At 24.2% G+C, this 22,044-nt stretch overlaps 6 protein-coding genes across 8 annotated transcripts; 3 read left to right on the top strand and 3 right to left on the bottom strand.

Annotated features, from left to right (window-relative positions):
* Window positions 1-76: 76 nt before the first annotated feature.
* On the bottom strand, window positions 77-1,128 carry LOC122711355 (cytochrome b-c1 complex subunit 6, mitochondrial). Its single transcript, XM_043930077.1, has 2 exons — window positions 910-1,128; window positions 77-379 (listed from the first exon to the last, which is right to left on the bottom strand). The coding sequence occupies exons 1-2, from the start codon at window positions 997-999 to the stop codon at window positions 206-208; spliced, it is 264 nt and encodes an 87-aa protein (XP_043786012.1). The 5' UTR covers window positions 1,000-1,128; the 3' UTR covers window positions 77-205.
* Window positions 1,129-1,939: 811 nt separating this feature from the next.
* LOC122715571 (histone-lysine N-methyltransferase SETD1) lies at window positions 1,940-9,810 on the top strand. The gene is made up of 10 exons (XM_043937855.1): window positions 1,940-2,902; window positions 3,399-5,153; window positions 5,227-5,502; window positions 5,603-5,914; window positions 6,088-6,366; window positions 6,463-7,091; window positions 7,188-7,824; window positions 8,078-8,299; window positions 8,390-8,647; window positions 8,747-9,810. The coding sequence occupies exons 2-10, from the start codon at window positions 3,429-3,431 to the stop codon at window positions 8,918-8,920; spliced, it is 4,512 nt and encodes a 1,503-aa protein (XP_043793790.1). The 5' UTR covers window positions 1,940-2,902; window positions 3,399-3,428; the 3' UTR covers window positions 8,921-9,810.
* A 432-nt stretch (window positions 9,811-10,242) lies between these two features.
* LOC122713901 (mediator of RNA polymerase II transcription subunit 21) lies at window positions 10,243-11,144 on the top strand. Its single transcript, XM_043934730.1, has 3 exons — window positions 10,243-10,430; window positions 10,526-10,631; window positions 10,703-11,144. Exons 1-3 carry the CDS (start codon window positions 10,389-10,391, stop codon window positions 11,080-11,082), a joined length of 528 nt encoding a protein of 175 aa, XP_043790665.1. The 5' UTR covers window positions 10,243-10,388; the 3' UTR covers window positions 11,083-11,144.
* Window positions 11,145-11,285: 141 nt separating this feature from the next.
* Window positions 11,286-13,853, bottom strand: LOC122712614 (translation factor GUF1 homolog, mitochondrial). Its single transcript, XM_043932398.1, has 7 exons — window positions 13,780-13,853; window positions 12,820-13,623; window positions 12,502-12,741; window positions 12,102-12,367; window positions 11,804-12,018; window positions 11,501-11,713; window positions 11,286-11,431 (listed from the first exon to the last, which is right to left on the bottom strand). Exons 1-7 carry the CDS (start codon window positions 13,851-13,853, stop codon window positions 11,306-11,308), a joined length of 1,938 nt encoding a protein of 645 aa, XP_043788333.1. The 3' UTR covers window positions 11,286-11,305.
* Window positions 13,854-14,441: 588 nt separating this feature from the next.
* LOC122711518 (40S ribosomal protein S6) lies at window positions 14,442-16,130 on the bottom strand. The gene is made up of 5 exons (XM_043930350.1): window positions 16,073-16,130; window positions 15,515-15,719; window positions 15,232-15,377; window positions 14,774-14,974; window positions 14,442-14,688 (listed from the first exon to the last, which is right to left on the bottom strand). The coding sequence occupies exons 1-5, from the start codon at window positions 16,076-16,078 to the stop codon at window positions 14,491-14,493; spliced, it is 756 nt and encodes a 251-aa protein (XP_043786285.1). The 5' UTR covers window positions 16,079-16,130; the 3' UTR covers window positions 14,442-14,490.
* A 602-nt stretch (window positions 16,131-16,732) lies between these two features.
* Window positions 16,733-21,927, top strand: LOC122712082 (importin-11). 3 transcript variants are annotated; one of them, XM_043931434.1, is made up of 18 exons: window positions 16,733-16,973; window positions 17,178-17,306; window positions 17,520-17,620; window positions 17,779-17,892; window positions 17,969-18,375; window positions 18,486-18,749; window positions 18,821-18,976; window positions 19,103-19,143; window positions 19,257-19,439; window positions 19,537-19,648; window positions 19,754-19,974; window positions 20,040-20,204; window positions 20,338-20,530; window positions 20,605-20,842; window positions 20,910-21,006; window positions 21,071-21,348; window positions 21,429-21,570; window positions 21,649-21,927. In XM_043931434.1, the coding sequence occupies exons 2-18, from the start codon at window positions 17,184-17,186 to the stop codon at window positions 21,751-21,753; spliced, it is 2,940 nt and encodes a 979-aa protein (XP_043787369.1). In that variant the 5' UTR covers window positions 16,733-16,973; window positions 17,178-17,183; the 3' UTR covers window positions 21,754-21,927. The 3 variants fall into 3 exon arrangements, with proteins under 3 accessions (XP_043787369.1, XP_043787377.1, XP_043787359.1); XM_043931442.1 differs by having other exon boundaries at window positions 16,736-16,866; window positions 21,444-21,570; XM_043931424.1 differs by having other exon boundaries at window positions 16,736-16,866.
* Window positions 21,928-22,044: the final 117 nt, after the last annotated feature.

The raw sequence follows: 22,044 nt of genomic DNA, 5'->3' as shown, positions 1-22,044 counted from the left end.
TTTGCTGTATTATATGATTATTCTTGTTGAAAGTTTGTTAAAAAAATTTATAGGTATTAAATTTTAAATGAAAAAATATTGATAAAAATTACTATTTATTGATATATTATCATTTATTCCTAACATTACATATTATCTACAATGTATTGAATTAATTTGTAACATGTTTTATAATAAAAATCACATTTTTAATAAAATCATAACCTTATTTAAGCTTAGTGAAAAGCGTTTTTGCTACACAATGATCTATACATTCTACATAATCAATTAATTCTTCCATACAAGTTTCTTCAGTTTCTTTTCTTGAATTAACACGGTCGTTACAAGTGTTTAATTTATCTTGCATGGCACTACAATTAGGTAGTTTTGAACATTTTTCCTAAGAAATAAATAACAATATATTCTGATATCTTTAAGAAATGATTTTTAAAAGATTAATATTTGTATTCATAATTTAAATAATATATTATATACATCAATGTATGATTACATATTAAAGTATTATTAATAAATTTAGTTCATAAAAAATTGATATATAGAATATTATTTTAATTAATTAAAAAAATGGCAACAAATTACTTAATTTTTATATTATTTAGATATATTTATTGAAAATACAAATGAATATATATATATCAAAATTAAAAAAAATTTACATTTTTAATTTTTATAAAAATTAATTACAAATTAATAATATTATTATATTATATTATAATATAATTTCATATAAAATTTCAAATAATTATATTTTATATTAAGAATAAATTAATTAATTATAAATGTATATACGTTTATAGTGAAAAAAAAAATAATAATTTCAATAATAAATATTAATTATGAATGTAAAACATTGAAAAATAAAATTTTGAATTATTGTAATATGAGTATTATATAACAATTTTTGCTTACACGAAGTAGTTTTTGAGGATCAACTATTTCTTCATCTTCAGCCTTTACAGTTGGGATATAACGTTTAAAAATATTTTGTAAGAAAGACATATTTTTATTTAATTTTACACAGATATTATAAATTAATTTTGAACATGCACTAAATTTCCGGCTTGTAATACGACTGTTAATTGGTAGAAAATCTTAACCTGGGTTGCTTGTCTTACAAATGAACTATATTTGATGGCAATTGTGTTAGAAAATTTACTCAAAACTTAAGTACGATTTCTATAAATATCGTGATATATGATAATAGAAAAATGTTTAAGAAATTGTATTTTATAACAAAATAAAAAAAAATTATTATATTTAATGAAAACAGATTATAATAATATATAAGTTATCATTTTTTAAATTGTGTAATAAATTAAGAAATATAATCATATTAAATTTAATATATATAAATAAGTAAATTATAAATTAAAAAGTAAAAGTATTGATAATTTTGATAATTAATATGGATTTTATTACAATTTAAAAAGTTTTCATGAATTTAATTGTAAAGATACCCGAATAAAATTTCAAAACAATTAATCATAATTTAAGCTATATTTTATGTAAATAAAATTATTATTAAGATAACAATTAATAAACTAGATTACTAAAAAAAATCATTATTTTGTCATTACTTTATCTAAATTTTATTTATAAATTATGAAATATATTATTATTTATTATATTGCATTTAAATAAATATCAAAGCGAGTGCATTTGCAATTTCATTGACAATATTTATTTCATAAGTAATTAAATCTTCCATTCTTAAATTTATGTCAATGTGAAAATATGTGATATTTAAAATTTTATTTCAATATGAACTATAGTATTCATGTATATTTTCGTGTGCGCATGATAATGCGCAATTTTCTTTAAAAGCAGAAAGTTGATTTGTTAATAGGTAGCCAGAAAATTCTCTTAGATCGCAACTGACCAATACGTGGATTAAATACTACAGATTGTATGGGAAGAAGATTTTCAGCAATTATTTTGCAATACTGTCGTTAAACATTTAATTACCTTTGTAAATTATTGGTAAATATACAGAATGCCAGCGGTAGGCAAAATTTTCAACTATTTTTTCAACTGTACGAAAATTTGTGAATCAAGACAGAGTAGGAAACGAAAAAAAAATGTTGAATATTTGGCTCTGTTATCTACTTGGACTTTCATTTGGGATACTTTAGCGTAACAATTTTTTGGAACAATTCTATAAATATTGTTTTATGGATAACGTAAAATATCTATTCTTATTAAAAATATTAATATGATTTATTTAGTAAAATGATTAAAAGGACCGTCATGTTCTTTGTAACAAGGATGGCGTCATCTGAATCTGTTCGCATAGTTTTATTAAAGCTATAAATTTGTTAAAATACAGTAAACGTATTCTACACATAAAGTTAAAGTGGAATAAGTTTCACTGAATTAGTTAGTTTGCGTACTATTGTTTGTACTACTGATTATTAGTTGTGAAAAATTAGGAAAATCGGGGCGCAGTGCGTTGTGCTTAACAGTCAAACATTGAGGTAGTTTTGCGCTGGTCGGAAAGGTAGTATCAATAAACCTGTACTTTTTTCACGAAGAAAAGTCAACGAAGAATAAAGAAAAGTCAAGTATCAAGGCTGATGTATAAATAACATTCATATAGTAAATACGACATTATTCGAGCAAGTTGAAAAATTACAAGTTTTTGAAAAAACCGGAACATACTTGTACAAAATTTGAGGACTGTGTTTTTCACAAAAAATCTTCACTTGATTGGAATTTATACAAAAAAGTAAATTTAAAAGACATAATATAAGAATTCTTTTTATGAAATGATTGTCATAATATTTCTTCGTACTAAAGTCCAACCTAAAATCTTCGAAATGTTTGAGGTTATGTTTTATTGAAACATGAATTTCTTATATTAACAATCAAAGCAATTCATCAGAAAAACAAAAACAAACTGGAAGTAAGTTAAAATTCAGAATAAATTTTTATGATATGTATTAAGTTTCATATTAACAAATAATATTCTTTATATTATTGTAAGTTTTTATATTTTATTTTAAGAAATGCATTTTGATGATTGTATTTAATTTTATTTTACTTGTTTCATTTATACATTTATTAATTTTTTTTTTTAAATATTGAATACTTTCATAATTATTGATTAAAAATGATGATATAAGAAGTTTCAAGTTTTTAATTAATAATATTGTTTTTTTAATTAAAATATAATAATGTAACATTTTATATATGTTAATATTTTTCAAATACATAAATGTTTAATTATAATATTTATATATTTTATTTTATTTATATAAAATATATTATTTAAATATTTAATTACTATGTATTTAAATATATAATGTTATTTAATATTTAAAAAAATTTATATTTTTTTATATTTTAACATCTAATATGATTCATATAATATAATTATTATTGATAAATTTAATTTGCAGCAATTTATGAGTGGATAATGCTTGGAGGCAATGAACGGAATGGAGAGACATGGGCATGGACATGGACATTCACATGCACACTCGCATCGTCATCGTCATTCACATGGAAATTTACAAAGTGTATCTCAAAATTCAAGTCAATCATCAAAACATAGCCATACCCATGCATTGCATTTACAAAAAGATACACCTGTAGTTCAAACACCTCAGAAACCAAGAAATTATAAGCTACTAGTTGATCCATTCTTGGTAAAAGGTGCAACAAAATTATATAGATATGATGGCATGGTTCCAGGAGATCCAACTTATCCTGAAGTTCAACCTAGAGATCCAAGATCACAATTAACAAGAATTTGGACTCGTTTAGAACAACTTGACTTACCTGTACCTAGATTTAAAATTGACTCTAATTATTGTGGTGAACCTCCTCCACTTGAAGTAACATTTTGTCATTTAAATGACAATATTGATAAAACTTTTTTATCAGACATGGTTCAAAAATTTGGAGCTGTAGAAGAACTCATTGTTTATTATCATCCTATAACTAATAAACATCTTGGAATTGCAAGAGTAGTGTTTGAAACTACAAAAGCTTCAAGAGCTTGTGTTGAAAAATTAAATAATACATCTGTGATGGGTAAAGTTTTAAAAGTATTTCTTGATGCATTTGGAGAAGAGTGTAAAAAAATTTATGATGAATTAACTACAGAAAAAAAGCCAGAAAAGAAAATTGAGAAAGAAATAAAGTCCGAAAATGAACAAGGAAAACAAACTCCAATTGAAAAAATGATTAGTGAAGAAAGAGATGATTTCAGAAGTAGTAAGAAATTGGTATCCACTGTAGAAAAATCAAGAGATACATATATAGAAAATTCAAGATACAATAAATATAGAGATTATCCTACTCCTAGTGGCAGTGCAGGAAGTGATTTAGGCTATGGTACTGCACCTAGTGAACTAAATTATTCTAGTAATTATTCTCAAAATTCTACTCCAGCTACAAATTATGATTTTTATTATAGTAATTATCATCATCAACCTCCAAATAATTATTTAGCAAATATGCCACAAAATGTATCGCAAAATCTTTCAATGCAGCAAAATTCAAATATATGGTGGGGAAATAATACAGGAACAGCAAATTATGCATCATCTTCTATGTGGCCTGTTCAACATGGAACAAATTTAGATAATCCTAATTCTAATACAATTCCAATTTCTAAGACTTCTAATGTAAAAATACATCATATACCTAAAAAAGAAAAAGAAAATCAAAATGTTACAAAAAATTCATCACGAGATTCACCAATAGAAACTCGTAAAACATTAGATTTGGATACTAGAATTGCTATGTTATTGAAAGATAAAGCAGGAGGAATGGCACCACCTTTCTTGCAGTTTGGTAGTGATTCTGAAGATGAAAAAAAATCTGTCAATGCAGATAATGAAATGCTTTCAGAACCACCAAGCCCTTTTCTATCTCTTGAAACATATAAATCATGTTTTGAAAAAATTAGAGAAAGGAATAAAGAACGATGGAAAGTACACGAAAATAGCATTAATCAATTCTCTGTTGATGAAGATTTAGGAAGTGTTATAAGTTCAAGTGAAGATGAAGCATTATTGGGTAGTTATAGTCCTGCACCAGATGAAATTGAACCAGAACCACCAAAAGATCCACCACCTCCACCTCCGCCTGATGATGATAGAATGTCATTAAGTCCATTAAGTTCGGGGGATGAAAAAATTGAAGAGGTAATAATAAAAATATTAAGTGAATTTTTTAATAATTATATCTCTTTATTTATGTTTTATTACTTAAATATAGGTTATAGCTCAAACAGAACCCACGAGTCAGTTATATCCAGGAGCTGGTTATCCTGGACATTTAACTCATTATCCAGCCAATGATATGTATCATTGGCCAAGACCAGCACAATATCCATATCCCTATGGAACAACATATTTACAAAGTCATTATCAACCAAATACTACATCATTTTCTGGAACAGTAGGAAATCATCAAGGAGCAAATTATTATCCATCTTTCCAATCAAGACTTCATGCTATGGCAAATCACAATATTACAAAAGATAATCCACAAGTACATATATATATATATAATCTTTTAAATAATATATATCAAATATATATTTATTACTAATCAATTTAAGTATTACATAATTTAATTTTTAAATATTTAGGGTCCTACTATTAATGGCGTATTAAACAGAGTTGTAAATGAATTAAAACAAATTCTAAAAAAAGATTTTAATAAAAAAATGATTGAAAATACAGCATTTAAACTGTTTGAAGTATGGTGGGATGAAAAGAAGTCGGAGAAAAGTCGAAATCAAGAAGGAGAAAATACCACTGTTAATAACAGTAATAAAGAAGAAGGTCAAAAACCTCAAGGATTATCATTACTTTTGGAACAAGGAACTCCACTTGGATTTAATTATGATGGATTTGGTTTGGGCATTAGAGCTAGCATGCCAAAGATGCCTTCTTTCAGGGTAGAATTGTTATTTTTATTATATAAGATTTTATTTCTAATAATATAATATATATGAATATTTAGTAATATAACTATATAAATAACTATATAATTCTATATAGTTATTATATATATATATATATATACTATATAATATATAATAACTATAAAATTCATTATTTGTATTATTAGCGCAAAATTAAAGCTCCAAGCCCATTACCACAAGATGAAGATAGTCGTCAATCTGATCATGCTGATACAGAACTCATAGGAAGCGATAGTGATCTTGACTTAGCATCAGTGCAAAAAGTTAAAAGGCCAATTACTTCCCTTCCAAGTGTTTCTTCATCATCTTCCTCATCATCTGCATCAAGTGAGAGTAGTAGTGAGGAAATGAGTTGCAGTGAATCTTCTAATAGTTCAAGTGATAGTTCCGATGAAGAAGTATGTTCTGGAAATTTTGAAGATGAGGTATATAATTTACTAAAGTACAAATAATTTTTAAACACATACATTCATCTATTATATTTTTTTATATTTTTTCATAAAAATAATTTTTATTTTCAGCAAGATACAGACAGCCATTTGTCAGATCATCAGCCCTTGGCTTGCAATAGTGAAGATCCTGATATTTTAACAGAACTTGCAATTCAAAGATCATTAGACTGTCCAACTCCTACTGGTAGAGAGACACCAATACCTAACATTAAGATAAAAGATGTAAGTTCAAATGAATTCCCACAATGTGATGATGAAGCTAGCCCTGTATTATCTCCATTGGAATATGAAAGTGACAAAGAAGACAATGAAAAAATAGATGATAAATCTGTGGATAAAGAATATCTTGAAAACATTCGAATAGTCAACGAAGATACAGAAATAAAGAATGTGGAAGATGAAGTACAAAAAAAAATAAAAAATACTTCAATAGCATCAGGTAAACAAGAATCATGTGATATGCAAAAAATGGAAAATTCTGCAGCAGAAGCTTTAATAACATTAGCTGGCCAAGATAATATTATAAGACATAGAAGTCCGGGACCTGTACAACCAAATATTATTAGAGCTCTTCAAACAATGTCTGCTAAGTATATTAACGATGAACCTATATTAAAAGAATCAGAAAAAATTGAAATGTTTAGTGAGATACCTACTACTGATTCGGAGGAAGAGAGCTTAGAAATTAGAAGATTACGGTTTGTAAATTTAAATAAAAATAAAAATAAATTATATATATTATTTATATATAAATTAACATAAAATATGATATTATTCCATTTTGCATTAATTAGGTATCAGGCTGAAGCTGATCTTCGACTCAATAGCCAACAAAGTCCAAAAAATTCACAAGCTTCACAAGTATTCATGGAACATTCATATTCATTGCCACCAACACAATCAGAAATTGCAAAATCTGTACTTCGTACGCCTTCAGTACCAATAAAACCTGTAAAACTTAAATCCTCAAAAATTGTAAAATTATCTAAGAACAAAGACAAAACACATAAAGTAGAGAAACGAAAATACAATAAATATACTAAAATGCGTGTTCATCAAAATCATGAAGGAGAAAAAGAAAATATCGAAAATGAATATATTTATGAGAAATATCCAAAAAAAGTTGACGAACCAATAGTTACATACAAAGAACGTGATCTTATGTCAGAAATGGCTATTTTGTATGAATTTTTAACTAGAGGAATAGACGCAGAAGATGTAGAATATTTAAGACGAAGTTACGAAGCTTTATTAGCCGATGATAGTCAAGGTTATTGGTTAAATGATACACACTGGGTTGATCATCCTCCAACTGATATTCCAAGTCCTGCAAAACGTAGAAAAAGAGATGAACTTAGATTGCATACAAGCGGAAGTGCAAGGACAGAAGGATATTATAAAGTTGATGTACGTGAAAAAGCTAAACATAAGGTATATACTTTTTATTTTAATAATTATTAATATTTACTAATCCATAACTATATATATTATTAATATGAAATTTTTTAAAGTTCAGATTTAAAAAAAATGTTTTTAAAAGTTCATAATAAAATATCATATTTCCGTATTTAATTTCTATGATTATGAACATTAACATAATATTAACATAAATAATTTTTATTACTTTTTGTAATAAATAAATTAATTATTAATTTTTTAATTTATTAAAATTTATTGTTTATAGCATCATTATGCACAAAGTATACAACGAAGCAATGACGTTGAAGATAATAATGGCTCTTATGTCTCTGGTGATGGAACAATGAATGGTCCAAAGAATAATACTAAAGCTTTAACTGGTAAAATGCAAGCTTTATCTCGCGAAGCTCGAAGTAATCAACGTCGATTATTAACAGCTTTCGGTATCGATACTGATAGCGACCTTCTTAAATTTAATCAGTTGAAAGTAAGAATTTAGTTGTTTCATTTAACCATTAATTATAAACTATATTTAATTATTTCAAAAAAATCTAATCTCATTTATTTTATTTTATAGTTTAGAAAAAAACAATTGAAATTTGCTAAATCTGGTATACATGATTGGGGTTTATTTGCTATGGAACCAATTGCAGCTGATGAAATGGTTATCGAATATGTTGGTCAAATGGTTAGACCAGTTGTTGCTGATTTACGAGAGTCTCAATACGAAGCTACCGGTATCGGTAGCTCCTATCTTTTCCGCATTGATTTAGATACAATTATTGATGCAACAAAGTGTGGAAATTTAGCACGGTTTATTAATCATAGCTGCAATGTGAGTACTATACTAGTGTTTGTTTCATTTTCATAGAATATATTTTATAAATTTATATAATAATCCGAAATTATATTATTAATTTTCATTTATTTTCAGCCGAATTGTTATGCAAAAGTAATTACAATTGAGAGCCAGAAGAAAATTGTAATCTATAGTAAACAACCAATAGGAGTTAACGAAGAAATTACATATGATTATAAATTTCCATTGGAGGATGATAAAATCCCTTGCCTATGTGGAGCTCCTCAATGTCGGGGTACTCTCAATTAAATCGTTTATAAAACTATATTGTTCATCCCTTTTCCTATCTTCTACATTTCATCATACCCTACTCATATTTTTGTAAATATTTCCCCATGTAAACATTTTATAAAATGCAATGGAAAAATGCTAAATTAAGTTAATATGAACTCCTTTTCTTTTTTAACTTCCTTCTCATAATTATACTACGTTAAATATCTAAATGAATTTGGAAATCGTTATAATATTTATAATTTACAATTGTTTTTGTATATACGTGACTTAAGATTTTATTCCTATTATGTTTCTGTTAAAAATAAAATAATAATTTTTAAAAGTGCTCATGTCGATCGATATAAGAGAATTTCCATTTTTAATTCGATAGAAATTAAACATTTTTAAGAAATATATATATATATATATATATTTCTCTTTTTAAATTATATATATTATATTTAGAGACATTTTTACTTCACTTGTGTGCACTCATGAGCCATGATCATGTATGCAATGATGTGAAGTATTTACATGAATAACATTCAGTTTGTACATAATGATTAATATATCACCTGTGTATGTCATATTCATGTATTTCATATTTATAATTTCTAATAAGCAATATTTTTAAAATAATCATTTGAATGATATATAATTAATTCAAATAAAATAGCATAAAAATGAAAAATTTTTTTTATTTTTTTTGTTTTTCATCTTTTATCGATCAAATATATAATTTTGGAATTGTTTGAAATTTTTTTTCTTTATGCTGGCCTATTCTGGATACAACTGATGAGAATAAATTTGGCAACAATGTACATCGATATAATTAATTAAGTTATTACAAATTAATAATTTCACATTTTATAAATTTACGAGATTTTTTGCGATTTTATGAAATATTTGTTTTTAGCTATTGCATGATAAACAAGAAGAAAAAGTGAAATATATATTATAATTCAATATAATAATGTGAACAATAGCGTAATTTTGTTTATAAAATAGTTTAAATTTATTAGTACTAATATTTATTTAAATTAATGTAAATATTTTAAATATAAATATTTAAAACTATAATCTCATACAAACTTGAAATTTCTATACTTCGCTCCTTTACTTAATTTTTAATATTCTATAACTTTTATTTATTAAATTTAATTATTAGAAAAATATATATATTTAGACTAATTTCTTAAAAAAATATTAGTTATATATTTTTCATTTACTGCAATATTAAAATATAGTTTCCGAATATTCATGGTTACGATTCAAACGAAAGCGATGTTGCCATATCATAAATTATATTTAAAGCTGCGGTAAATTTTAAGGTTAGTTAAAATCAATTAATCTAAACACGAACGTTGATTCTTTTGAATAAAGAAATTTCATGATCATATTTCATGGTAATATTAAATATTGTATTTAAATAAAGTGATGTTAGAGTAGTGTTATTGATTATATTATAAGAAGAATATAGTTGTAAGGATTATATTTGAAAAATATGGCAGATCGTTTAACACAATTACAAGATACTATAAATCAGGTAATTGATTATAAAAATTATTTATATTTATAATATATATAATATATAATTATTCATAATATATATAATAATCTAATTTATATTTGTTATTCTAGCAAGCGGAACATTTTTGTAACAGTGTGGGTATTTTACAACAATATTCAATACCTAGTAAATTTGTTGATCGTGTTGGAACTCCACAGCCACATCAACCTCAAGAAGGTTGTATATTTATTTTTATATATAATTTATTTTTCTTCATGTTTTTTATATAAATAATATTTATATTTTAGATTATGCAGCTTTGTTTGCAACACTTATAGCAAGATGTGCAAAAGATATTGATACTTTAATAGAAAGTTTGCCAAGTGAAGAATCATCACAAGAATTACAAGTTGCAAGTCTTAGTCGGCTTGAACAAGAAAATCAAGAAGCTGGTGAACAGCTAGAAGAAGTTGTAAAACAAGGAGAAGCTCTTTTACAAAGGATTCAAGCTGCTTTGCAAGATATTGCTCAAAGTCAATTAGATATGCAAGATCCAGCATCCACATCTAATATTAATCTTAATACTAATTCTACTTTCAAACAAGAAAATATAAACTCTGTAAATACTGTATCTTCAAGTAACACGCATCAATTATCAGATCCTATGCCTAATTCTGTAAATCAATGATATAATACTTCTAATATAATATTAAAAAAATTAATTTCATTGATAATATATATTATATCAAAATATTAAAATGATAAAACAAATTTTAAAAAATATTTTATATTTGTAGAATAAATAGTAAAATATTAGTTATATGAAAATGTATTTAATAATTTACTTTAATGTGATTATATCTATAATTATATTAAATATAAAAGTTAAAATGATAATTTTTATATTTTTATTATTTTTTAAAAAGATTTATAAATGTATCTCTTGGTATACATATTCTTCCGATCATCTTCATTTTTTTTTTTCCTTCTGCTTGTTGAGTTAATAATTTCATTCTTCTAGTAATATCACCACCATACTAAAATGAAAAAAATTAATAATAAAGATACATGAAAATATACAATATTCAATAAAAAAAATTATTTACCAGTTTTGCAGTTACATCTTTTTTGTATGGTTTTAAAGTTTCTCTTGCAATAATCTTTCCATTAACAATTGCTTGAATTACTATTTCAAATAATTGACGTGGGAGAATATCTACTAATTTTTCACATATTTGTCTGCCCATTATCTGAAGTTTGCTAATATGTACAATAGTACTAAGTTCTTCCACTATATTACCATTTAAAGCAATATTTAACTACAAAATATAATTATTAATTATAATAGAAATAATTTATAATTTAAATATAACATTATTACATGAATATATTAAAATAATTATAATTACTTTTACAATATTTGTAGATTCATAATCATGGTCTTCATAATCAAAAGTACCATATCCTGAAGTTACACGTTTCAATGTATCATGGAAATCAATAATAATTTCGTTCAATGGTAGCAAAAATTGAAATAATGTTCTATTATGACCAATATTTTTCGTGAAATGTTGTACTCCTCTTTTTTCAAAACATAAAGTCATTACTGTACCCATGTACTCATCTAGAAAATAATTAAAAGATATAGAATTTTTTTTTAAATTTAGTTATATAAGTTATGTTATAAAATTTGATAATTAAACATACTTGGTGTTATAATAGTTCCTAGTACCATAGGTTCATAAAATTCTTCTATAATATGAGGATCAGGAAAATTTGCAGGATTATTAAATGAAATCATATCAGTTTTGTACTTTTTAATATTCTTTTTACCAATAATTTTTGCTTTATATGTAACACTAGGAGTTGTAACAACTGAAAGTGCACCATATTCTTGCTCTAATCTTTGCATAAATACTTCCATATGTAATAAACCTAAAAATCCAATTCTCCAACCTTGACCAAGAGCTACGCTAAAATAAAAATTTAAAAAAATGTTTAAGATAAAGTAAATATATATAAAATTATTTTATATTCAGTATTTTGTACTTATAAGCCTTTTTTATCTAACTTATTTAATAGATTCGAAAAATATCATAAAAAATACCTAAATTCTAATGCAACAGAAACACTACTATCATTTAATGTTAATTTTTCAATAGCAATTTGTATATTATGAAATTCTGATTGATCAATTGGATAGATGCCTGAAAAAACCATTGGTTTTGGTGATTTAAATCCTAGTAAAGGTTCAGTAATTTGATTTTTTATATGTAATGTATCTCCAATCAATATTTCTTTGGAAGATCTCACATTACATGAAATACATCCAATTTGACCTGCAAATCTAAACATCATCTATTAATATATGATCGAATATATATATATATTAATATAATTAACATATTTTTATAAAAATACTTACAATTTATTTACATATTCTTCAGAAGGTCTCAATAATGAAAGATTTCTAACTTCATAAGATTTCTTAGTATATATTGTAGTAATATGTTCTTTTATAGATAAAGATCCTTCTTTAATATATATCAGTAAAATTGCTCCTTTATATTTATCATACCAACTATCAAATATCAAAGCTCTGAAGGCTTTATTTCTATATACATTAGGTGGTGGAATTCTTTCAATTATAGCATCTAAAATCTTATGTACTCCAGTGCCTAATTTAGCAGATATTTTTAAAACATCTGATTCTTTTATGTCAAATAATGTTTCTAATTGATTTATAACTTTAGCAGGATTGGCATATTTTAAATCTATTTTATTAATTACTGGTATTATAACTAAATTATGTTTAATAGCTAAGTGAAAATTAGCCATAGTTTGTGCTTGTACACCATCATTTGCATCTATTACTAAAATTACTCCTTGACAAGGAGCTAATGAACGGTGTACTTCAGCAGAAAAATCAACATGACCAGGTGTATCTATTAAATTAAGAAGATAATTGATTCCATTATATGTATAATTAAGGGATGCTGTTTGAGCTTTAACTGTAATTCCACGTTCTTTTTCAACTTGTAGTTTATCTAATATTTGTTTACCAGAATTTATTTTTATTGCACCTGTTATTTCTAAAAGTCTATCAGCAAGTGTGCTTTTACCATGATCAACATGTGCAACAATACTAAAATTACGAATATTTTCTATTGGTATTTCATATTCATTAGTAACTTGAGAATTTGTACAATAGGACTTATTAAAATGTTGCCTGTAAATAGATATTGCTTATGCTTAAATATATAATTGATATTAAATATTAAATAATTTTTTATTTTTTTATTTAAAATATTTTCTCCTCGTCTATTTTATATTTAAATATATAATTAAGATATACAATATTTTTAAAAAATTAATTAATACTAACCTTATGAGTATTTGGGAAAGATTATAATTTCGACAAGAAAACCATATATAATAAATAAATTTCTTTATCTTCATAATGAATTAATAATTGTTGTTTATTAAATATTTTTAACATTAAAATTATATTAAAATATACATAAAAATTTAAATATAATAAATTGTATTTGTTATGTTTTTTATTGATATAATTATTATTTTCAATTCTATTTATACAGAATAAATAATATATTTTAAATTCTATTTTAAATTTTAATATATTTACATACTAAAACGATTATATTTTCGCTACACCATTATTTTATTCTCCATTTTGTTTTCTAGTTGTCACCTAATACAAACTACTTATAAGTCAAATAAGCTTCAACATTTTTGTAAATCAACTTTATATTTCTTTTGGCTTCTAGAATTAACATTGTATAGCTAATCTTACAAATTCTATATAAGTAATAATTCTATATAAGTAAATAATTCATTTTTAAGAAATTAGAAGTTAAAAAACATATATGCTTAATAAATTTAATTCAATATATGAAAATTGATGTTTTTGATGTTTAAATAATTCATTTTTAAATATTTTTCTACAATAATATTTTTATAATATTTAAGTACTAATAAATAAAGATAGGTAAAGCATAAAAACTATAATAAATATAACAATATAAATAAATTAAAGTTTTTTTTATTTAATTGTAAATACATCATTGTAATTATTTTATTTTTGAGTGGTAGGTGCTGATTGACTGGATGATTTAGAATCCCGCATAGAAGCACTGCGTCTTCGTTTTAATTCTTCTTGGCGTCTATTTTTTGCTTCTTTTTGTCTTTGCGCCAATAATTTTGCATATTCAGCTGCTTGTTGTTTTCGAGCCAAACTACGCCTTCTCTTCAAAGCCAATCGATGTCTTTTTCTCTGTAAAAATATTTTTGTTATAATTTTAATTTTCTAAAATTAATAAAAAAAATGATATAATAAATATATATGTATATATATCTACCTGTAAAGTAAGTGGAGTAATAAGGCGTTGTATTTTGGGAGCTTTAGAACGTGCTGGTTTACCTTCTTTCTGAATTGGTCGTTTTACAACGAATCGACGTACATCATCTTCTTTAGATAAATTGAACAATTTACGAATTTTACTTGCCCTTTTAGGTCCCAAGCGTCGTGGAACATCTTTATCAGTTAAATCTGGAATATCCTATAAAAATTTAATTAAAAAAAATATGAATCAATCCCTATATCTATGTATGTGTTTATAATTCAAATAATTCATTAATATATGTATCGTTTGTACACTGAGAAAAAAAATAAATCATATAATATAATTTCTCAAATCAAGAAACGATATTTAATATCCCATGTCTACGATAATATCATAAGATAATAAACAAATTCTTAGATATACCCTAAGAACATGGTTATTATTAGATAAAGAATAAGAAAGAAAATTAATACTTTTTCTCCCTTCTTGACAATAACAAGAGCAAGTACTGAGAGGTTAGAATCAACAATGCATCCACGAACAGATTTACGTTTACGCTCGCCATCACGTCTAGGTCTGTAGCATGAATGTCCTTTTGAAAGTAACAAACGAACACGTCCTATTCATAATAATAACATATTAATATTTCTATAAGTAATAATTTTATTATAAATTCAATCATTAAACTAATTTATAAAATATAAAAATTTATAAAGCTGATATAATGAAAATTATAATAGAAAATATTTATCTTACCATTTGTTAAAACACCTTGTTTCATAGGAAATCCTTGTTTGTCATTACCACCAGAAATGCGAACAACATATCCCTTCCATTCGTTACCTAAAGCATCAGCCTCAACTTCAGCGCCCATGCGCTTTTCGTAAAAAATTCTAAGTTTATGTTCATCTGAGATTTCAAATAATTTCTGACATCCTGTTGCAGGATAAGATACGTTTAGCTAGAGAACAAATATTGCACGTTAAAACAAAGATGAAGTTAGTTTTATCAAATTAGTTCTATAACTATAATATATTAATAATGAAACTCGTAAATTTATATATTTTACGTAAAGAAAATTTAAATTATTTTTATTTTTTACATATATGATTTATTTATTTACATATTAATAATATTAAAGTTAAATAAAATTATTTATTTTATATACTTGAATAATAATGTAGGCATATACATAAATAGATATTTCTAAAATTATATATATATGAAATTGTTTCTAATATTTCAAAGTATAAATTTTGTTATTAATTATTCTTAATATTTATATAGATTCTTAAAATATTCTTGGATACATACCTTCATTGTGACAAGTAATCACAAGCCATGAACAGAAAGAACGTTCATCACCTTAGTGAACACTAGAGTGCGCATATCGGATATCCGGTTTAAATATAATAAAATTTTAAAATGAAAATAGTAATAAATAAATTTTTAATAAATTTCTAAATATAATCACATTAATATTTACTTATTTATTGAGATTTTAACTTAAATTTTTAGTACTTAATTAATTTATTAATAAATTATATTTATTTTATACATGTAAAATTATAAATGTAAAATTAACAAGTTTTCTTTAAAGAATTCAAAATCACTAAACACATTATATTATGAAAAAGATAAATAAATACTTTATATTTTAAATAAAAACTTTATTTTTATTTAAAATATATAGTTACGAATAAATGTTAAAATGTATTTATCAATAATATGGTGGTCTATAAAATAATTAATTATCTTAATAATACATTTAAAAATTAAATGAGATTTTCTATTTTAGTATAAATAAATAATTTATTAATTGAAATAAATTATAATTTATAAAACAGTAAAAAAAAATAAATTAAAAAAAGAATTACATCTTACGTGTAATAAGGTGGTTCACACTACACAATAACTGTCACCACCGTATATTATAAAAAAAGAAAAGAACAGGAGGGGGGCAGCGTTCTGAAATGCCGACTTGCGGGCGTGTGTGACATTTTGATGTAGAGTGTCTGATGATTTTCGTTATGTATCGATTTAATACATAGATATTTACGATAAATGGAGTTTACCGAAAATAGTTCTACAACCCCCATATAAGATAGGTAATATTTGGATGTGTATGATTAATATTCTCTTGTAGGTTAGGAACTGTTCACCCGGAATAAGGGAAATGATAATTTATTTGACGAAAATAATATAACAATAGAAGGTATTTGATTTCGCGCAATGATCTCTTTTTTAATATAACTAAATAGAAATAATATTTGTGATTTTTTATAATAAAATTAAACATCAGAAAAGAAGATATCATTAGCACATGTTCATTAAGTTTAGTTGATATTTTCAAAGGAAAACAAATAACAGTCAGTAGTTTAAATTTAATATAAAAATAAAATATAATAATATTTTGTAGGAAGATATGGATGCTGCAGTGATAGAAATCCTTCAACAAGCGGGTAGTCAAGATCCTAATATTTTAAAACCAGCTGAACAAACTTTAAAACAATGGGAAACTGAAAGGGGATTCTATACTGCATTATATGTAAGTTATAAATAAATATTAATAAAAAATTTTATTATATTATAAAATTTTATTTTTACATTTTTATAATAATAAACTATATTATAAAATATTTATATATTTATTTATATAAAATTAATTTAGGTTATGAAAGATTTCATATTTATAATTAATAAATATATAATAATTTGATATTAAATAAAATATTAATAATTAAATTAATAATTGTTTCAGAATGTATTTTCTAATCATTCCTTAAGTATCAATATTAGATGGATGGCTATTTTATGTTTTAAAAATGGTGTTGATAGATATTGGAGAAAAAATGCTCCAAAGTAAGTATTTTTTAATGAAATTAAGTTATGATATTAATATTACATTAACATTTATTAACATTAACATTAACATACTATGATATTAACATTTTGAAAATATTTAAATATTTAAATAATAAATATTTAAATTAACAACAAAATAATATAAATTATTACAGTGGAATTGCAGATGATGAAAAGGAATTTCTTAGACAACGTTTAATAGCAAACTTTGAAGAACCTGTAAATCAAATAGCTGTTCAATTGGCAGCTCTTATTGCCAAAATTGCAAGGTAATTGATATTAAATAATTTGAATAAATATTTATTTTGATATCCAAAGCAAATTAAATGAAGTAATATTGTACAGATATGATTGTCCTAGAGAGTGGCGTTCGTTAATTCCAACATTATTAGATGTTATAAGAGGACAAAACCCTTTGGCCCAACATCGGGCACTATTAACATTACATCATGTTGTTAAGTCTTTAGCCTCTAAACGTTTAGCTCCAGATAGACGACTCTTCCAAGAATTAACCATTAATGTGTTCAGTTTTATTCTGAATTTATGGAATACATACACAGAATCTTTTCTTATAATGGCATCAAATGGAGCAGATACAAATCAGATACAAGAAGCTTTAGAAAAAGCATTACTTCTATTAAGAATACTTAGAACACTTATTGTAAATGGATTTAATAAGCTTTCAGAATCTCAGGATGCTATGTCATTTTTAGAAATTGTTTTTGAACGTGCAAGAACCTGTCTTGAATGTCGTTAGTACTCTTTTTTTTTTTTTTAATACAAACTATAATGTAATATTTACAAACTATAATGTATTATGTAATATTTTTTTCTTTTAATAACAATGCAAATATAATTGTAGGGAAAACATTAATATCAAGAGGTATAGAAATGGAAGTATGTGATAAATTCATAATTCATTTGACTAAAGTATTAATAGGAGTATTAGAAATGCATCCGTTTTGCTATGTAGAACTAATACCAACTTCCTTAGAATTTTCTGTTTTTTATTGTTTCACTGAAGCGGGTCAAGCTTTAGCTTTTGAAAGATTTGTTATCCAATGTTTAAATTTAATGAAAGGCATTTTGATATCTTCTTATTACAAACCAGCTAAAGTTCTTGAAGGTATATATAATGTTTATTATCTTGTAAATTTATGAATGTAATTTATTAAATTTAGAAATTTATTGATATAGATACAAAAGATCCATTAACGTTAAGAGCAAATCAATTGAGACAAGAATTTTTTACACCTGAAACATTAACTGAAATTTGTTCAAGACTTGTAACACATTATTTCCTTCTAACTCCTGCTGAATTGGAATTATGGGATACAGATCCAGAAAATTTTGGTAAATATTTATATACGTATGTAATAATATGTATATTATATTTATATAATTACAATTGTTTCATATTATATTATATACAAGATATTTACATTCTTTTACTTTTTTTGATTACATTATTATTTTCAGTTGTTGATGATGGTGGTGAATCATGGAAATATAGTTTAAGGGTGAATATTTCATATTCTATTATTTATAAATATTTATAAATAATGTACAATTATAAATTTTATTATAATGTAATATTATTATATTTTAATTTATTTTATAATTAATTTTTCAGCCTTGTACCGAATGTTTATTTGTAGCAATTTTCCATCAATTTGGAGAAGTACTTGTACCAATTTTAGTTGAATTAATGCAAAGACATCATCAACCAGTTGATCCAAATAATCTTCATGCTATTTTAGTAAAAGATGCAGTATATAATGCAGTTGGTTTGGCTGCATTTGATTTATATGATGAGGTAAAAATGAAATATTATGACGAAATAACTAAATTATCAATCATCATATCAATTATTGTACTTTTATATTTATATATTTTATATTTATACATTTTAGGTAAATTTTGATCAATGGTTTTCGACAACTTTAAAAGAAGAACTAAAAATTCGAAGTAATAATTATAGAATTATTAGAAGACGAGTATGTTGGCTTATTGGACGATGGACAAGTAATTAAATTTCAATTTTTTAAATAGATAAAATAAATAAATGAAATTTATTACGTAATAATTGTTATTCTTATTATGATTGACTTAATTTTAATAAAATTGCAGCTGTAAAATTAAGTGCAGAATTGAGACCAGAATTATATGAACTTATGGTTGAAGTTTTGAGTCCTGAAGAAGATTTAGGTGTTCGTTTGGCAGCAAGTGATGCTTTAAAACTCGCAATAGATGATTTCCAATTTAATCCAGAAGAATTTTCACCATATTTAGAACCTGCATTTTCTTTATTGTTATCTCTTTTAAAAGAAGTAAAAGAATGTGATACTAAGGTATATAGATATATAACTTTTAAAATTTTGATTTATAAAAAAAATATATTTTAAATTATTTTTAGATGCATGTGTTATATGTATTATCATTTATGATTGAACGTGCTGGTAGTGAAATAAATCCACATGTTGGAACTCTTAGTTCATATCTACCAGCACTTTGGCAACATTCTGAAGAATATAATATGTTAAGATGCGCTATAATTTCAACACTTGTACATCTGGAAAAGGTATACTCTTCATATGTATTATTATATATATAAAATTAAATTAATATAAATAATTAAAATAAATAATCATATTTAATTATAATTTTATTTTAAAAAATTTTAAAAAATGAATAATACTTTGATTATTTATTAGGCTTTAGGTCCTGAAAGTATTGTTATAGAACCTTTGGTAGTAGCTGTTATTGCTTTAAGTTGCGATGTGAACCAAGATTGTCATGTTTATTTGTTAGAAGATGGATTACGATTATGGTTAGCTTTACTGGAAAACGCACCTGCGCCAACACCAGCTATAATGGAATTGGCTAAAAATTTACCCGCTGTTTTAGGTTAGTGAATAGTTTTAAATAAATTTATTAATGATTTCATAAATTTGAAAATTTGAAGATTTTTATATTTTTAGAACAATCATTTGAACATTTAAAATTATGTTTGTACATAGTTCAAGCATATGTAATATTAAGTCCTCAAGAATTTTTAAGTCAAAGAGGAGCAGTTATAATTGAAACGCTTAGGTCAATCTTAGGAGATCTGAATCCCGAAGGAGCAGTCATGACAATGACAGTGTTTGAACTATGTTTATGTGCTTCACCTCGACAAGGTGCAGAACTCATTAAACCTGTTTTAATAACTATATTTGAGTAAGTATAAATGTTTATATATATTATAATAAATTAAATATGTTAATGTTTATTTTAATTTTAATAGGAATATGTATAGAGAGGAAGAAGTTATGATGACAATGACTATGTATTTATCTATTGTGGCAAGAGTTCTATGGTTTTATAAAGATATTTTTATACAGGTATTAAAATTTTATACATTGTATATTTATTGATTTAATTATAAATATTTAAATTATTGTTTAGGTAATAAGCGAATTAACCAGAAAAATGGGTAGAAATGAAGCAAGAGAAGATGCTGTATTGGGAGAAATAATACATATATGGGTTAATCGAATGCCATATATTTCTCAGTTAGAAAGACGTAAATTATTAGCTCTTGCACTTTGTTCACTTCTTGGAGCTAATAGTCCTCCTAGTGTTTTTCAACATTTTCCACTAATAATATCTAATATTGTCGGAACTCTGAATGATATTACTAAGTTTGACGATGTAAGATGCGAACATATTGGATGTGCTATTGAGTACGTATTCTTTGTAAAATATAAATAATTATAATAAAAAATAATGTATTTATAAAAGTTAGCATTTTTACTTAATCTAGGTCTTTGTCAATTAGTGGACAATCTAGTCCATCCCAATACGAGGATGAAGAATATGGAAATAAACATGAACAGCGGAAAAGAAGACTTGACTTCAGTGATCCTTTATCTAGTATATCTTTGAAAGATACATTACAAAATCAGGTAAAATGTTAGTTTTTTTATTGTAAAAAATTTATATTTATATTATATATTAAAATTTCTCTTTTATATTTTTTTCAGTTACTTACTTTACGTAGATTAATTGGAGATAACCAATTTAATCAATTGATGTTAACGCTTCATCCAGAAATTGATAAAGAACTTAAACTTTATGTATCTTTATGAAAGAGGAGTAAATCTAATTAAAAAGAAAAAAATAATATTATATTAAACGCGATACTACGTGTAAAAAAAGCTTTATGGCGCTCTATTGTAAAACGGCACTATTTTATTGTATTATATTAGCTGTTTCACTGTACTAATAATGTTGATAATAAAAGACCTGTCATTTCAAAATTATTCGCTATTTATTTATTTATAAAGTATATAATGTATTATCTATATTTTATTATATTTATTATTAAAATGTTCATGTTCAATATAAAAATCTAAAAATTTGAAATTTACAATTTAAAC

This window comes from Apis laboriosa, unplaced genomic scaffold (assembly GCF_014066325.1).
Source record: "Apis laboriosa isolate Shangri-la unplaced genomic scaffold, ASM1406632v1 scaffold112_cov148, whole genome shotgun sequence".
NCBI classification, from domain to species: domain Eukaryota; kingdom Metazoa; phylum Arthropoda; class Insecta; order Hymenoptera; family Apidae; genus Apis; species Apis laboriosa.
This window is presented reverse-complemented; position numbering and strand designations above follow the sequence as displayed.

What these genes read in the sequence shown, in the direction of transcription:
- LOC122711355 (XM_043930077.1), bottom strand. Translation starts at nt 999, where the DNA reads ATGTCTTTCTTACAAAATATTTTTAAACGTTATATCCCAACTGTAAAG. An exon ending in ATCCTCAAAAACTACTTCGT is followed by an intron (nt 380 to 909) that starts GTAAGCAAAAAT and finishes TTTATTTCTTAG; the next exon opens with GAAAAATGTTCAAAACTACC.
- LOC122715571 (XM_043937855.1), top strand. Translation starts at nt 3,429, where the DNA reads ATGAACGGAATGGAGAGACATGGGCATGGACATGGACATTCACATGCA. An exon ending in GGGATGAAAAAATTGAAGAG is followed by an intron (nt 5,154 to 5,226) that starts GTAATAATAAAA and finishes ACTTAAATATAG; the next exon opens with GTTATAGCTCAAACAGAACC. An exon ending in TTAAATTTAATCAGTTGAAA is followed by an intron (nt 8,300 to 8,389) that starts GTAAGAATTTAG and finishes TTTATTTTATAG; the next exon opens with TTTAGAAAAAAACAATTGAA.
- LOC122713901 (XM_043934730.1), top strand. Translation starts at nt 10,389, where the DNA reads ATGGCAGATCGTTTAACACAATTACAAGATACTATAAATCAG. An exon ending in TACAAGATACTATAAATCAG is followed by an intron (nt 10,431 to 10,525) that starts GTAATTGATTAT and finishes TTGTTATTCTAG; the next exon opens with CAAGCGGAACATTTTTGTAA. An exon ending in GCCACATCAACCTCAAGAAG is followed by an intron (nt 10,632 to 10,702) that starts GTTGTATATTTA and finishes TTTATATTTTAG; the next exon opens with ATTATGCAGCTTTGTTTGCA.
- LOC122712614 (XM_043932398.1), bottom strand. Translation starts at nt 13,853, where the DNA reads ATGAAGATAAAGAAATTTATTTATTATATATGGTTTTCTTGTCGAAAT. An exon ending in AATCTACAAATATTGTAAAA is followed by an intron (nt 11,714 to 11,803) that starts GTAATTATAATT and finishes TATATTTTGTAG; the next exon opens with TTAAATATTGCTTTAAATGG. An exon ending in AAGATGTAACTGCAAAACTG is followed by an intron (nt 11,432 to 11,500) that starts GTAAATAATTTT and finishes TTTTCATTTTAG; the next exon opens with TATGGTGGTGATATTACTAG.
- LOC122711518 (XM_043930350.1), bottom strand. An exon ending in ACAAGGTGTTTTAACAAATG is followed by an intron (nt 15,378 to 15,514) that starts GTAAGATAAATA and finishes TATTATGAATAG; the next exon opens with GACGTGTTCGTTTGTTACTT. An exon ending in TTGTCAAGAAGGGAGAAAAA is followed by an intron (nt 14,975 to 15,231) that starts GTATTAATTTTC and finishes AAATTTTTATAG; the next exon opens with GATATTCCAGATTTAACTGA.
- LOC122712082 (XM_043931434.1), top strand. Translation starts at nt 17,184, where the DNA reads ATGGATGCTGCAGTGATAGAAATCCTTCAACAAGCGGGTAGTCAAGAT. An exon ending in ACCAGCTAAAGTTCTTGAAG is followed by an intron (nt 18,750 to 18,820) that starts GTATATATAATG and finishes TTATTGATATAG; the next exon opens with ATACAAAAGATCCATTAACG. An exon ending in CATTTGATTTATATGATGAG is followed by an intron (nt 19,440 to 19,536) that starts GTAAAAATGAAA and finishes TATACATTTTAG; the next exon opens with GTAAATTTTGATCAATGGTT.